Consider the following 15,522-nt stretch of genomic DNA (forward strand, 5'->3'; position numbering starts at 1 on the left):
AAAAAGACCGCGCAATATGAAACGCATTCTTGGCTTAACCAAGCTAAGCCTGGCCCTTTTTTTTTCACTATAAGTGATGCTCTTTTCTTTCCAATCAAAATCTTGTGGCACATTCTGGGTGGTTTTCAATCCTTTTAAAGACTCTCTGCTTCCAATAAAGATCGAACCCGAATAGTGTGTTCTGTGCCATGCTTGCCTGAAAGCAGGGGCTCTCTGCAGGTACTGCATCACCTCCAAGAAGGAGTCGGGTGTCATCTCGGGTGTGCAGAACGCCGAGAATGGCCCCATCGAGTGGAGCAAGGAGCTGCCCCGAACTTGCCTCCTGTCGCCGTGAGTACTGCGGCTTGCTTGTGGCGTTGTTGAGCGTCTAGGGTTATGAAAAGGGAGAGAGGTGGACCTTGGTGCTGTGTCAAGAATGGGACAGCATAGGCATCTTGTTGCATATGATTCAGTTGTGCTGTCTTCGATTGGTTCTTAGTAGGGATGAGCAAATACTCGGATATTCTATTTCGAATCGAACAGCGAACATTTCAATAATTTGATTTGTGAATCAAAAATCTAATATTCAGTCTCTGGAATGTTCGATTTTTCGAATATCGGTACCTTCGGTGAATGACCCGGCCGTGGTCGGTGCCTTGACATGTGCAGCGTTGCCACGGTGCGCAATTATATTGGTACAAGGGTCGACCAGGTCAACTGGATTGATCAAAACAATTAACGCTATGTGAAAAGAGGGAACAACAAAAGCAGCATGTGTGGAAAGCATGAAAGCATGTGGAAAGATCAGGCGGATTAGCCACCGGAAGGCAAGATGATTGCATTAAATTTGTGAGTTCAGTGTTCACACACACAGATTTGTGCGGTTAGAAGTTTTCTACCTACATGCAAGCACACAGACGAAAGTGGCAAGCCTGCAGACGCATGCCTGCGGTACTTGCCGGCTGGTTGAACGCAGACTCGAACGCCACTTAACGGCTGTCAATCTAACCGGTACGCGTGTTCTCGCGACCGACGTGTGATGAGCCACCCTTAGTAACACATTAGCAACAAGCTTTGCTCGATGGTTTACGGCTGTTATCACATCGGCCAGCAGCGAATTTTCGTCATGGCCACACCATTGGCCACACTGTCTACCCCATTAGGCCTAATAGGAGCTGCATCGTCAGGTGTTCGCGACTAAAGTTACAGTTACCTAATCAATGCATATCTATTCACAGTGGTCGCATGACCCTCTGGAAGCTGCCAAACTGCCTTGCCAATGAAAGCAAGTAGATAGGATGACTTTTGCATGTTCAGCGCCACCATCTATGCGAAATATCCTACGGTAAACCCTTCACTCAGAATGCCGTTTGTAGGCGCACAACTGCTTGACGTGAAAACTTGGTGTGAGAGGAAAATGGTTAGATCAGGTCATAGATACTAGAAGGTGCGTGAAGTATCCTAAGACTACTGGTCACGTTACAATGGTTTTAATACCAGCGTCCCACTGAAACGAAGTATTCATTGTACTAAACTTGCACAAACATATTGTGGATTACAGTAGAACCCCGCTGTTACGTTCCTCACTGCTGCGTTTTCCTGGCTGTTACGTCGTTTTCGTCCGGTCCCGGCATAGCTCCCATAGGATCCAATGTGTTTGGTACCCCGCTGTTACGTTGTAGCTGTGAAAACGCTCCCGCATGATACGTCGCAACCTGGCACCCCGAACCCAGCCGGGCAACGCGCGCCAGCCGCCATTTTGACGAGTCTTGGCCAGGCTTGGCTACGGAATTGGCTACAAGACCATGGTCTCCGAGATCACCCCCTTGCACGCGCGTGGGTAATCTCGGAGGCCATAAAAAGCGGCACATGAGTTGGAGAGATTGCCACTAGATGTCCACTGCCTCATCAGCCGAAGCGAGTAAAACCCGCGGGCCCGCAGCAATCCAGTCTTTCTTGTTTATGCGGTTCAACCCATCCGAGTCGTCCGTGTCCTCCCGTCAACATCTACGCTGCCTACGCCTCGTCGGGCCTCGCTAACACCGCGAGCGATTTGTCGTCCTTTGATGCCGTCGCGCAAGCGCAATGCGCTTTCCCTTGAGGAAAAGCTGGATGTTCTCAACGCATTCGACAGGCAACCAGCGTGGAAAAGAGTCGACATCGCCAAGGATCTTGGTCTGCCACCCTCGACTCTTAACAGTATTGTCTCGAAGCGTACCGAGATGCAAGGGAATGCCGCGCTCTTCAGCCCGAAAGCTAAGCAGGCTCGTGGCACCAAGTATGGAAACCTCGACGAGTCGCTTCTTACTTGGTTTAAACAAGCTCGCGCTGCCGGTGTTAACTTCGACGGCAGCATTTTGCTGGAGAAGGCGATGGAAATAGCCGATCGACTGGGCATCAGTGACTTTGCGGTGTCAAATGGCTGGATCGACCGTTTCCGGAAGAGGCACGGCATCGCGTATAAGACGGTATCCGGGGAAGCACCAAGTGTAAACTTGGAAACAGTCGACAATTGAAAGGCCACACTTTCTGCCATAATTGAGAGGTATAAGCCTCATGACACGAAACACAATGCCAATGCCGACGAAACGGGTCTTTTCTTTCGGATGCAGCCATCCAAGTCGTTAAGCCTGAAGGGCGAAGCATGCCACGGAGGCAAATGCAGCAAAGAACGATTGACGAGGCTCCTTTGCTGCAACATGGATGGCTCGGACAAGCTGAAGCCATGGGTAATCGGAAAATACCGAAACCCACGGTGCTTAAAGAACATTCGCCTGCTGCCATGTCACTATAGAAGCAACAGTCGTACATGGATGACGGGTTCTTTGTTCGAAGAATTTCTTCGTTACTTCGACAATAAGATGGGCTCCCAGTGCAGGAGTGTTGTCCTTTTTCTGGACAATTGTGCTGCCCACCCGAAAGACCCGTCGTTTCTTCGGAACGTTAAGCTTGTTTTTTTTTCCTGCAAACACTACAAGCCACTTGCAGCCGTTGGATGCCGGCGTCATAAAGAACTTAAAGCACTCGTACAGGAAGTCCACCGTAAAGCACTGTCTGGCGCGTATTGATCGCGGACAGCAGCCTACGATCGTTTCAATACTGGACGCTATGCACTATGTCGCTTCAGCGCGGTCTGCAGTGAGCGCGTCAACTGCACAGCACTGCTTTGCACGGTGTGGCTTTCACATGGACGGCGGAGAGGAAACTGCCACGGAAGCTGAAGAGACGGAAGCAGCCTCTCATGATCAAGAGCTGAGTGAAGCTTTGAATGCGCTGGGTGCCACGGGAGTCACGTATGACGACTACGTCGCCGTGGATGCTGCTGTCACGACGTCCGTGTGTCAGGGTATCGCCGAGATCGTTGCAGACTCGGTCGCGAGTGAAGCCTCAGACTGTGGTGACGACGAGGAGCACGAGCTGCATGATTCTGGGGAGTTGGCGGACCCGAGCTTTGGAGAAGCCGTCGCGGCTCTGGACCTCCTTCGCAGGTACGTCGCACCTCAAAGCGATGCTGAGAGCAATGCGGCTTTCCAGGCCATTGAGAAACGCGTGGTGTTATCCAGCGAGCGGAAAAAACGGCAATCGACCATTCTCGATTTTTTTTTAGACCTAAGCTCACTTGATATCGAAATGAATTGTTTCAATGCAAAGCTGCACTGTTTTCATCAATTTTCTGACCTTTCCTCACTGTTGCGTTTTCCCGGCTGTTACATTCTTTTTCGCGGTCCAGTGAAAAACGTATGAACGGGGTTCCACTGTATATTTGATTTTACTGACAGGGGACTACGAGAGAAGGTTGTTCCACTGCTGGCTGGACTACTGGAGTGTGACGACTCCAAGATGTGGACCTTTGAGCAGTTTTTTGAGTCAGTCACGGAGGTGCTTCGCTGTCGTCTTGTCCACGTGCTGTACCTGAACGAGGGACGCGAGATACATGCCTACCTGCCATCTCAGGCAACGTGAGTTCATTTTGACTGCTTTGATGGTGATCTCAATGGATGCCTTTGAACACCCTGCTGCAAGCTAGTTGTAAAGTTAGGTTGTAATTAAGTTGAATTAACATGATTTATAGTGAAGTAAAGTGAATTAAAGTTAGTGCAAGTGTGAGTAAGGTTACTTAAGGTGGAGCAAAGTGAATTGAGTTGAAGTGAATGAATGTGAATTAAAGTGGATTGAGGTGGATTAAAGGTGGTTCAAATTAGAGCAAGGTGGATTATGGTAGTGTGGTGAAGTTAGAGGAAGCTGACTTAAGGTGCAGTAAAATAAATTAAGGTGAATGAAGGTGAATTAAAGTGGATTAAGGTGGATTTGAATGCTTTCAAATTCAAATCACGTAAAGATACTTAAGTGACTGTCAATTTTGCCTGTATGACCCACCGTGGTTGCTCAGTGATGCTATGGTGCAGGGCTGCTGAGCACGAGTTCGAGGGATCGAATCCTGGCCACGGCGGCCGCATTTCGATGGGGGCAAAATGTGAAAACACCCGTGTACTTTGATTCAGGTGCACGTTAAAGAACCCCAGGTGGTCAAAATTTCCGGAGTCCTCCACTACATCATGCCTCATATTCAGAAAGTGGTTTTGGCACATCAAACCCCATAATTTCAATTTTGCCTGTATGCAAGATGCACTTGAATCTAACACATGCATTATTTATAAAATAATGACATACCATGACCCCGCATTCCCTCTCAGAAAAACAAAACATGCAGAATTTACCTTCACAGGAGGGAAAAAAAATTTCATGAGCTTTCATAATGAAAGTGTCATGTCGTCATTGCCATCGGCACTTCATTGCCCACAGATAAAAGCACACAGGGGTGGTATTCTCTAGCAATCACATTTAGTGATACTACTACTACTCTTGCGAGACGTTGCATCAGACTTGGCAAAGATGCATCGGACAGCATTCTTGGTACTGTGCACAGATAGGGAGCTTGGTACAGCACCAGAAACACTGGTGGCAGCTTATGCCATTGTATTCGGTGTTGAGTCACGCGAAATCTTGCGAAAGTGATAGTATCTCCAGAAGTTAGTGGCCGAAAAGACTGCTCAAGATCGTAGTCAAGCACAAAATCAGCCATCACCAATTTTCACAAAATCCTGCTCTGTTGCCATGTGATTATAATAACACTGTGTGTGACTGCTCTTGAGGCAGGTAGGCTGTTGCCAATGCCGTGAATGCGGGTTTGGTTTTGTATGCGGCTGTAACGCGTTGGGCAGTTTTCAAACCAATTTTCTCAGAAAGAAGGTGCATGCTATAGAAGGGTAAATACAGTACTTGAAGGGTTCGAAAAATTTTTGCAGCGGGAGATTCGTGAGGTGACATACTTCAATAATGTGGTCATCCTATGATTAGTTAGAAAAGTGTTTCGAGACACCTTTAACGTTACACCTGACATTTTTCTTTCCATCACTCATTGCCCGTTGTCCTTAGCTTGTTCGTAGCTTCTTCGTTAACCTCCAGGTTTCTGCCCCCATATGTTAGTACCAGTAGAATGCAATGATTATACACTTTTTTTTTTTCATTTGCTAATGCCCACCGTACGCGCTCCAACCAATTTTTAATATTCTGTAAATTTCCTCCTCATGATTAAGGTCCCCTGTCAATCGATAACCTAGATAAACATACTCTTGCACAGATTCCAGGGGCAGACTGCCAGTCATAAATTCTTGTTCTCTTGCCAGGGTATTGAATGTTGCTTTCGTCTTCAGCCCTGCTCTTACACTTTCTTGGCTAAGGTCCTCAATAATTTGTTGCAATTTATCCTCAGTTTTGCTGAACAGGATAATGGTCATGTGCAAACTGTAGGCGGCCAAGATATGTGCCATTGATGTTCACTCCTAATCTTTCCCAGTGTAATAAATACTTGAATACTTCTTAGCATGCAACGAATACATTTTCAGGCAAAGAAAAAACGGGCAAAGAAAAATAAATATGACAAGCACATATTTGTTGCATGCAGATATCAGCTAGACATATTTTAGATTTATATTGTTATATCCAATAATTTATTATATTTGTATTAATTCTATTGAGGGTCGATAGTAGACCATTTTAACCTTACTTATTAAAAAAAAGAAAGTAAAAGGCACCTGATGTTTTCGGCTAGCTTGCAGATAAAAAAGACGAAGTAAGCCTTGTGCCAGCTGGAGATCAGTTCTTAATGTCCCATGTCCTGCTAATTAAGGGTGGTGTTTGGTCTGGTGCATGGTGCCAAAACCGGTGATTCCGTCACTTTGAATTTTCGGCATTGGCTAGCCTTAATGCCATGGATGTTGATGCTATCCGCTCAGGTTTAGTTAGCTTTCTTTATTGATAGAGATGGTCTGCATTGTATTTCAAAAACGCCAGAGACAAACTAGCAAATTTTGAGAACCTTTGCTGAGCTGCTATGGCACAAATGCAAGAAAATACAGTTGAACCTTGTTCACATGTTACACAAAGAAAGGTGAGAAAAAAGAAGTGTTAACCGGGAGAACATACGATCTGCAGTCACTAAAAGACTTGGTTGACTCAACTGCGATTGCCTTCTCCGAAAGTTGAAGCATTGATTGAATTGACGCTGACACGCGCATCGAGCTGGTTGGGGTCCGAAGGGCCCAAGACACGAGTTGTCATTTTCCGGTTGCGCAGTATTTTAAGACTGCAGCAGAAAACAGGAATGAAATCGAACTGGTGGGCTACACCGGAATAAGATACCGTGAGAGTGAAACATGATTCTCACTTTGTGCCGCCTGCAGGGCACGTTTGTGGTAAAATATGTGTTAAATGCTTTTAGTACGCTTTCAACATTACTACACCATACTTGCTGCAAAACAGGTAGCTAGGTGAAGATGGTTATCGCATTAGAGTTAGTGGTGATAGCTATGCATGGGATGTGCGGCAACCCACAATTATATTCGCCGGTAGTGCAAGAGCAAACTGTGTGCATGCTAGCGTTTTCACAGGACACGGGTGGGCGAGTACTGCGGGGAAGTGGCCGCGACGGCACCTACTGCTCTCTGTCACTCGTGCCTCACGGCTTTTCTGTTTCTTGCAGAATCAGAATCTAGCAGCTGGAAAATGTATCTATGATCACAGTTTCGAAATGTACTGAACATTGATGCCGAAAGATTATGTTTTCTGTGAACATATTATCCTGTTTATTTGGTTTATGTTTTGTGTTCTTGGTTAGGAACGGTGGTGCTGGGAATTTGTATGAAATGGGGTCGTACCAGTGAGGCTCTTCTGTACTTCATAATCTGTGACATCACAGTGACATCCTGGTGCTCTGATGAAACTTGCATTTTCTTTTCTTTAATGAACTAAAGATAGAAAAAGATATATCTAAAGTGATTAAGTGTTCAATGCAAATGCAAAACATGACTGTTTATGCAATACTCAGTGTTGCTGGCAACATTGCGGTCAAGTAAGGAATGGCACATTTTAATAGCTGAGGTGACCCAAAAGTCGCCAATTTTGGCACGAAGCAGCTAGCACCCCTGGGGTCCCTCTCTGGTGCAGGCTGGCTGACCTGAAGGCCGAGGTGTACCAGCAGACGAACCTCCCGGCCGCATCGCAGTTGCTGCTGCTACCCGAGGGAGTGTTGTTGGAGAGCGCGCTTGGTCGTGGCAGTTCTGCGCATAGGCTACCCCCAACCACCTTGGAACGCCCCTACTTGCTGCTCGACATCAACTGCGCCCAAGTTCAGGCAAGTGCCAAGTAGAGTTGACTACTGTATTTACTACAGTGGAACCCCGGATATACGTCCCCCAGTTTTGCAACGACCCAGGTTTTATGTCGGATTAGCGCAGTCCTGGTGAAGTCCCCATAAAAGCAATGCATTAGAAACCCCGATTATCCGACGCAATTTTACGCCTGACCTGTGTTATACGACGACCCTCGCGAAGCGCGGGACGGAACGGCGGACGAAAGAAAAGTGCCGCGGTTCTCTTTCCTCACTCCGTCTCTCCACATGTGGGGCGCTTGACACCGCTCGACCGGTTCGCTCCAGCGCCGCTTTCTTCCCTGCCTCGTCTCATCGTTCGTTTCTCTCTTCCCCACCAGCAGCCGCGCGCGACGCTCGCTGTGCTGAAATAGCGCCTTTTCTTCTCCACAATCACTTTCTCCCTCTCTTCTCGGCGGCATCACCTCTTTGTCGCATTGGGGAAGCGTTTCTGTCCTCCCAGTTTCCTAGCAGCAGATCGCCGACTAGGTAGTGCAGAGAGGCTAGGTTTATCGCACGTGTTCTTCATCCTAATCCTAGCGACCAGCATTCAGCGGAGGTATTGAGAATAGTCAAATGAAATCAAGTTAAATCTTTAATTGACATTGTGTGTACAATGTTGGGAGCACCGGCATATTGTGCAGGAAACATCTGAACAAGTGAGACGCATCCTTTTCACAAAAAGGGTTAACGAGGTTCAACTATATACGACACACGATGTCCCGAAAGCGGACAGTTCTGTCGTTCGGCGATAAGCTGAATATTATCGAGAAAGCGGAAAAGCAGCATGGAGCCACGAAAGCCAGCATATTGCGCAGGACCTTAATAAGATACCTGAATTTTCGCTTAAGACGATCCTGGCAAACAAAGCGGTGATATCGCAGAATGCCAACAAGTTCGGGCTCAAGCAGAAAGCAGCAAAAGAAGCACAGCATGAGAAGTTAGAAAAAGTTCTCGTCAAGTGGCTGCATCAAACACGGAACTCTGCAATCAACGTTGACGGCGTCATTCTAAAAGAAAAGGCAGACCTTGTGGCATGCGTCTGGAGATTGTGACTTTCAGGCATCGAACGGTTGGCTGGATCACTTTAAAAAACGAAACAGGATTGTGTACAGCTTCTCCTGCGGAGAAAGCACTTTCATAGACATTTTAATGGTGAACGAGTGGATGGAGTCGCTGCCGGAGATGAATGCTGCATACAAGCACTGCGACATTTTCAGCGCCGATAAGAGTCGTATTTTTTACCATATGCAGCACGAGCAAACCCTTGCGTTTAAGGATGACAGCTGTCATGATAGCAAGCGCAGTAAAGAGCGTGTGACGGCACTATTCTATGCTAACGAGGACGGTTCTGAGAGGCTGCCCGTGCTCGTTGTTGGAAAGTTTGCAAAGCCACGGTGCTTTAAGAACTTGAAGACGCTGCCGTGCAGCTACAACTTCAACAAAAATGCGTGGATGACGTCTTCGCTCTTCAGCAATTTTTTGCAGCAGCTGGATAACAAAATGTGTGCTATGGCGAGGAAAATATTGCTTTTCGTGGACAACGCACCATGCCACCCACCCAATACGACCAGCCTGAGGAACATAAAGGTTTTTTTTTCCATCCAGCTGCACAAGCTGGCTGCAACCATTGGATGCCGGCATCATTAAGTGCATCAAGCAGGGGTACCGGAAACGGTTAGTGCAGGGTCAGCTGGTGGCTATGGAACGCAGCGAGTCAGCAAAAAAGATCACTGTGCTCGACACCATGCATATTATTGCCAGTTCATGGAACGTAGTGTTGCAAAGCACAATCGCTAACTCGTTCAAGCACTGTGGCTCGAGTTGGGCAATGTCCAAAAGGAAGTCCTCTGCGGCATCGCGTGAACAGGTGAAGTTCCGGATGCCGTCTTTGTGCTGTAGCACCTTGGCGAACACGGTAGGCACAGGCACGGCATCTGTGGCGTCGTCATTGTCCTCGTCAGATGTCATAGCGGTGTCGGCACTAGGCAAAGCCTCGTCGATGGCGTCATCCAGTGACCCAGATCGCAACGCCGCAGATCGCAACGATGTTGTCGGCCTCTACGTACTCAGCGAAGGTCGTGGTCTTGAGGCCTGAGGTCATGAGGTCTTGCTATAGAAGCATCCCTTCCTTGGCTCCTTTCCTCAAGCTGCTATTTTAATTCTAAACATTATGGTTTCTGCGTCATTCCTAATTGGTAATGGTAGTGTTTTATCTTTCTTCCTGTTTCAGTATCAAAAAGATCTACTTTTGGAAGCTTTTCATGGTGCATTTACTCGTATATATTTGAAATGTAAGATTTTGCACGAAAGTCTCTTTACATCTATGCTATCTGAAACTAGACTTTTTATGTTGTTTAAAACTTCAATGCAATTGACCATTAGTTTGTATTTTCCTGTAGAGTCTCTTCAAACTCTTGTATTGTTTGTGGTGTGAATTTTTTGAATACCTTTCAATTTGAATATTAAAACAGAAAACTGAAAGCCAGGGTTGTGTTCTTGATCCGCGGCCTTTTTCACGATTTTCATTCTTGCATTGTGCAACACTTACAGCGGGCCCTTACGACATTCTCACTTTGTCATTGCACATTGGTGCAGGTGCAGCCAGGCGCGGGTGCCCAGACAGCACGGTTCCCGGCGTTTGCCTCCCCTGCGTCGACGCTGGAGCACGATGCCTCCCTCGCCAAGACTTGCTGCAGCGTTGCACACGCGATGCAGCGGCTCCTTGACAAGCTCTGCCGCTGCCACGGTCAGCTGTCCAAGGCGCCTCATGCACTAAGGTCAGTAAAAAAGGGTGGCTGCATTCATTGGAAGTATAGCAGACGAAGTCTTAGTTCTTCATTCACACCATTTACGAAGCATTGCTTTGAAATCTAGGTATACTATGGGTATCAACCTTGTGGTGCTTAAAGGTGTTACTGAAGTGAAAGTATTATGTCCCGCTTTTCCTTTTACCTTTTTAGGTAGCTGTAAATACCATAAATGAGAATACGAACTCTCCATTCCTCAATTAATTGCATCACCTTTTATTTGATTAGTAGAAATGTGTGTCTGTCACGATTATCCCGGGTTCGTGAGCAAGGGAGGGCTCGAGGCAACCTCCGATAGACTTACGCTCCGCAGCATGGTGGTGCTGAACGATGACTGACCACGAGCAGCCTTGATTGTCGGTGTTTATTGCGATGCGGTGACCAATAATGCCTGCCGAGCTTGGCAGGCCACCGAGCCTGGCGGCGAACGAACATTGTGCCTCAGGGGGCATCACATGCTTGCTACACCCCCTTACCCCCAGTTTGTTTGTTAAATAAAAAACAAACGTCCATGTTCAAGATATGAGGCTCTGCCTCCACCCTAGCAGGGTCGACGGTGCCTGCTATCCAGGCGAGTAACGGTCCGGTGGCCTCCGCCATCGAGCGCTCCGCCTGGGCAGGGGTGTTGATGGCTCGGGTGTGGCCACGCCGGGTGCTGCCTGAGCCAGCCTTGCTCCGTCTTGAGGGTTCGTAGTGGTCGGCCTTGTGAGTGGTGCCGGGCTCGACACCGGGCCAACGGGTGCCGCACCACTGGCAACGGTTGCCGCCTCCGACGTGGGTGGTGCTCCGCTGGAAGCGGCTGGTGCTGCCGCTAGTCCTCCTGGAGCTGAAACTCAGTGGCAGTCGAGGGTGCTGGCCAGGTCCCGAGTCGAGGCCTGACATGGTCGGCGTGTCTGTGCCACATGGCCCCGTCTGGCATGCGGACGAGCAGCGATGAAGCGCTGGCAGGAGACACCACTTGTCCGGCAGACCAGGGTGGCCCAGGACGGAAGTTCCTGGCAAAAACTGGAGATCCCGACTCTGGCAAAGGCCCGGTCGGCACCCTTGGTCAGCAGCCAGCTTCTGCTTCAGCTGCTTCAAAAGCACTGTGGATTGGAGGTCGGATCCAAGACGTCCAAGGGTGTCTTGACCATCCAACTCAGCAGGAGCTCACAGGGGACACGGCCAGTGACATCGTGGGGCGTGGTCCGGTAATGAAACAGTATCCGGGCAATCTGCGTCCGGAAATCCCCAGTCTGGCTCTTCTTGAGCTTGTCCTTGATGGTTTGCACCACCCGCTCGGCTGCACCATTTGAAGCAGGGTGGTACGGCGGAACCATCATCCGGCGGATTCCGTTCTTCGTCAGCCAGGTCAGGTACTCCGTGCTGGCGAAAGCAAGCCCATTGTCGGACACGATGACGTCCGGCAACCCCTGGGCGCCGAAGACCTGTCGTAGCACTGCAATGGTCGCGCCTGCTGATGGAGTGGTGACAGGTAGAACCTCCAGCCACTTTGAAAAGGCGTCCACCACCACCAGGAAGTAATGGCCCTTGAAGGGTCCCCCAATATCCACATGTAGGTGGGACCAGGGTCTATGTGGGAACGGCCAGGGGGTGATCTCCACACGACGCGAGGCTCGCTGATGCTCCTGGCAGATTTGGCAGCTCTGCACCAAGTGAGTGATGTCCTGGTCCAGGCCAGGCCACCAAACATGGGACCGGGCCACCATCTTGGTCTTTTCTACGCCAGGATGACCCGCATGCAGCAACTGCAGAACCCTGGGCCGGAGACTTTGTGGGATCACCACCCTAGAACCCCACAGTAGGCAGCCCTGCTGCAAGCTCAGCTCAGTGGCCTTGTGGCTATAGACCTGCTGCACCAATTCCTCTCCACGGGACACCGCCTTGACCACCTGAGACAGGACTGGGTCCCGGCTGGTCGCTTGAGATACCGCAGATCTGGAGAGCACCTCCGGGTATGCATGTTCCAGCATGAACACTTCAGCAGGTTCTGGAACAGCATCAGGCACCTCTGGTAGGGGCAGGCTGCTCAGGCCATCAGCAGGTCCTTTCCCGGACGGTAAACCAGTTGGTAACTGTAAGCTGCCAGCCTCAAGGCCCAGCGTACCACTCGAGGTGATGCTTGCACAGGAACTGCCTTGTCAGGCCCCAGCAGCCCCAACAGCGGCTTGTGGTCCGTGATTGCGTCGAACTTTCGGCCCCACAGGTAGGTACTGGTGGAAGCGTTCGACACCGAACATGAGGGCCAAACCTTCCTTGTCCAGCTAACTGCAACGTTGCTATGCAGCATGAAGCCGTCGAGAAGCAAACGACACAGGGCATTCCTGGCCATCTTTGTCCCGGTGTGCCAGGACGGCTCCCACACTGTATGGCGACGCATCTACGGTAAGGACAACAGGCTTAGCGGGATCGAAGTGCACCAGCACTGGAGCCTTGGTGATTAGCTCCTTGCTGCGCTGGAAGGCCGGCTCCTGCTCCTTCTTCCAGACCCATTGTTGACCATCTCGAAGCAGAAGATGAAGCGGCTGTAGATGCTGTGACAGGTTCGGCAGAAAACTCCTGTAGAAGTTGATGAGGCCCAGGTAGCTCTGAAGCTCCTTGTCCTGGGGCTGAGGTGCCTTGAGCACAGCATCAACTTTGCGGGGAGCCGGGGCTAAGCCAGCCTGGGAAATGACATGTCCCAAGTACTCAACACTGGGGGCTAGGAAAACGCACTTTTCCAGCTTGAGCTTGAGGCCGACGTCTTGCAGTCGTGCCAGGACGTTGTGCAGGTTCTGTAGGTGGTCCCCCGTCGTCGCTGCCAGTAACCAGGATGTCGTGCAAGTACACCGCCGCATGCCTCATGCCCCTGAAGAGGTTGTCCATATCCCTCTGGAATATGGCTGGGACTGAGGCCACGCACCACGCCAAACGGTAAGCGTGTGTACTGGAAGAGCCCCAAAGTTGTCTCTATTGTGACATACTTCCGGGAGGCATCCTGGAGCTCCAGCTGCTGGTAAGCATCTCTGAGGTTGAGCTTCGTAAACTTCTGTCCACCGGACAATGCTGACCAGAGATCTTCAATCTGGGGCAGCGAGTACTTCTCGATGGTAGCGACAGGGTTGATAGTAACCTTGAAATCCCCGCAGGTCCTGACACTGCCGTCTCGCTTGAGGACTGGTACGATGGGAGCGGCCCATTCAGATGTCTCGACATGTACCAGGATGCCCTCTTGCTGTAACCGTTGCAGCTCCTGGGTGATCCTGTCCTTCAGGGCGAACGGCAGTGGTCGAGGCTTGAAAAAACGTGGCTGGGCTCCCTCAGGTACATAGATGCCAGCCGTCGTGCCGGAAAATGTGCCCACCCCTGGCTGGAACAGGGACTTGAACTGGTTCAGGAGGCTGGGGACGTCTTGCACCACATGCAGGCTGGCTTCCTGGTACTGTGGCAGACCAACGCCCAGTGCGTGAATCCAGTTTCGGCCCAGCAGCGTCGGCGATGACCCCTTCATTAAGTAAAGGGGAAGGGTTGCCTCCGTGTCGCCAAAATGAACGCTGACCTGTGCCTGACCCTGGACCTGGGAGAGTTGCCAGGAGTAGCTGTGCAGCATCACGCCTGAAGCCTCGACGGACACTACGGGGAAAGTACGCTTGAAGAGTTTCCCGGCCATTACTGACACGCTTGCCCCTGTGTCCAGATCAATGAAAATGGGGTGCCCGCAGATTTCGGCGGGCAGCATGTACGGTGGCACAGACGACGGTACAAAGCCTGTGTGCTACATGTCGAAAACCGGCGGGTTCTCGGCCTCGACGTGAAGCCTAGCCGCGGACGAACTTGAGCTGGCTGCCGCATGCCCCCGCCACGTACCCTTGTGACGGCTACCCTGGCCGTGGGCTTGTGTGTTACCTGGGCTTGAACCAGGCTGCTGCTGCTGCTGTTTGCTGTTCGTCCTCCCCCCTCGGCATACACGTGCCAGGTGCCCAGTTTTCCCACACGTGAAGCATTGTGCTTGAGAGAACTGGCACTGTGAGGGGGAGTGGGCACCACCGCAGCGATCGCAGGTACTGCCCTTTGTCGCCAACTCGTTCACTGCCACTTCCGCCGACGGTAAGCCAGTCGTATGGGAAATCTCGCCGGCGTCCTTGGCGACGGCTTCCATTGCTAGCGCTGCCTTCACGGCGTCGTCCAGTGAGGGGTCGGGAAGCTCCAGGAGTCGCATTTGCAGGGCGGGGTTGTTGATTCCTTAGACGAAATGGTCCCGGAGCATCCAGTTGGTCCCCGAAGGCGAAGGCACTCGCTAACCCTCGTAGCGTAGCAACGAATTGCCCCAGGGTCTCTCCTTCCCGGCGGCTCTGGTTGTTGAAGCGGAAATGCTCTATAGTGTGGACGGTGCTGGGTTGAAATGTGAGCACAGTATGGCGTGCAGCTCACCCAGCATTTTCACGTGCAGCGTGGCTGTGGCTTGAGAAGGTCGAGCAGGAGGCTGAAGACGTGGTTCTAATCATGCGCAGACGAGAAGATGAAGCCCCGGTCAAAATTAGGGTGCAGGACGCTGCGATCCCTGAGGTGGAGACGGTGCGTATCCTGGGATTATTGGTTAAGGGGGGACGCGGGGATCAAATCTTGAAAAACGACCCAAAAATCACTTTTTAGAAAGTTGCAGATATTGAATCTTTGACCCCTTTTCTATAAGTTTTCCAAGTATTTCCGCTGAAAACGACTGCTAAGTACCATAAATAAATATATACATAAGGCAATACAGCGAAAATTTCGTGAAAATCGGTGGAAAAGTCGCTGTTTTCAAGCGTCCCTAGCTCCGGAACGGCAGTGCGCGGCGCGGCCATGCTGGTACCGTTGAAAAGCGCGCCTCTTCGCCTTTTGACGCCTCTCTTTCATTTCCTGATAGAGAGAAGAGCAAGCATAAAAAAACAAAAAGTCTGAAGGTCGCGGAGCTGCTTGTCGCGGCCGCCGATTGGCTTGCTCCGTCACGTGCGTTGTATGAGCCGCCCCATTGGCCGGTTCCGGAGGCGAGCTGCTGCGGCGTCT

General features: G+C 50.4%; 1 protein-coding gene across 3 annotated transcripts in view; it reads left to right on the plus strand.

Annotated features, from left to right (window-relative positions):
• Positions 1-15,522, plus strand: part of LOC135904974 (serine/threonine-protein kinase TBK1-like) — a 151,334-nt gene that overhangs the window by 82,071 nt on the left and 53,741 nt on the right. For all 3 annotated transcript variants that reach the window (XR_010565273.2, XM_065435967.1, XM_065435966.2), the window contains exons 8-11: positions 220-330; positions 3,759-3,938; positions 7,486-7,672; positions 10,286-10,467. Coding sequence is in view for 2 of the 3 variants with exons in the window: in XM_065435967.1 (XP_065292039.1) it covers positions 220-330; positions 3,759-3,938; positions 7,486-7,672; positions 10,286-10,467 (660 nt within the window). In the remaining variant the exon portion in view is untranslated. The remainder of the gene's footprint in view (positions 1-219; positions 331-3,758; positions 3,939-7,485; positions 7,673-10,285; positions 10,468-15,522) is intronic.

The sequence above is a fragment of the Dermacentor albipictus genome, chromosome 6 (genome assembly GCF_038994185.2).
Source record: "Dermacentor albipictus isolate Rhodes 1998 colony chromosome 6, USDA_Dalb.pri_finalv2, whole genome shotgun sequence".
Lineage (NCBI taxonomy): Eukaryota > Metazoa > Arthropoda > Arachnida > Ixodida > Ixodidae > Dermacentor > Dermacentor albipictus.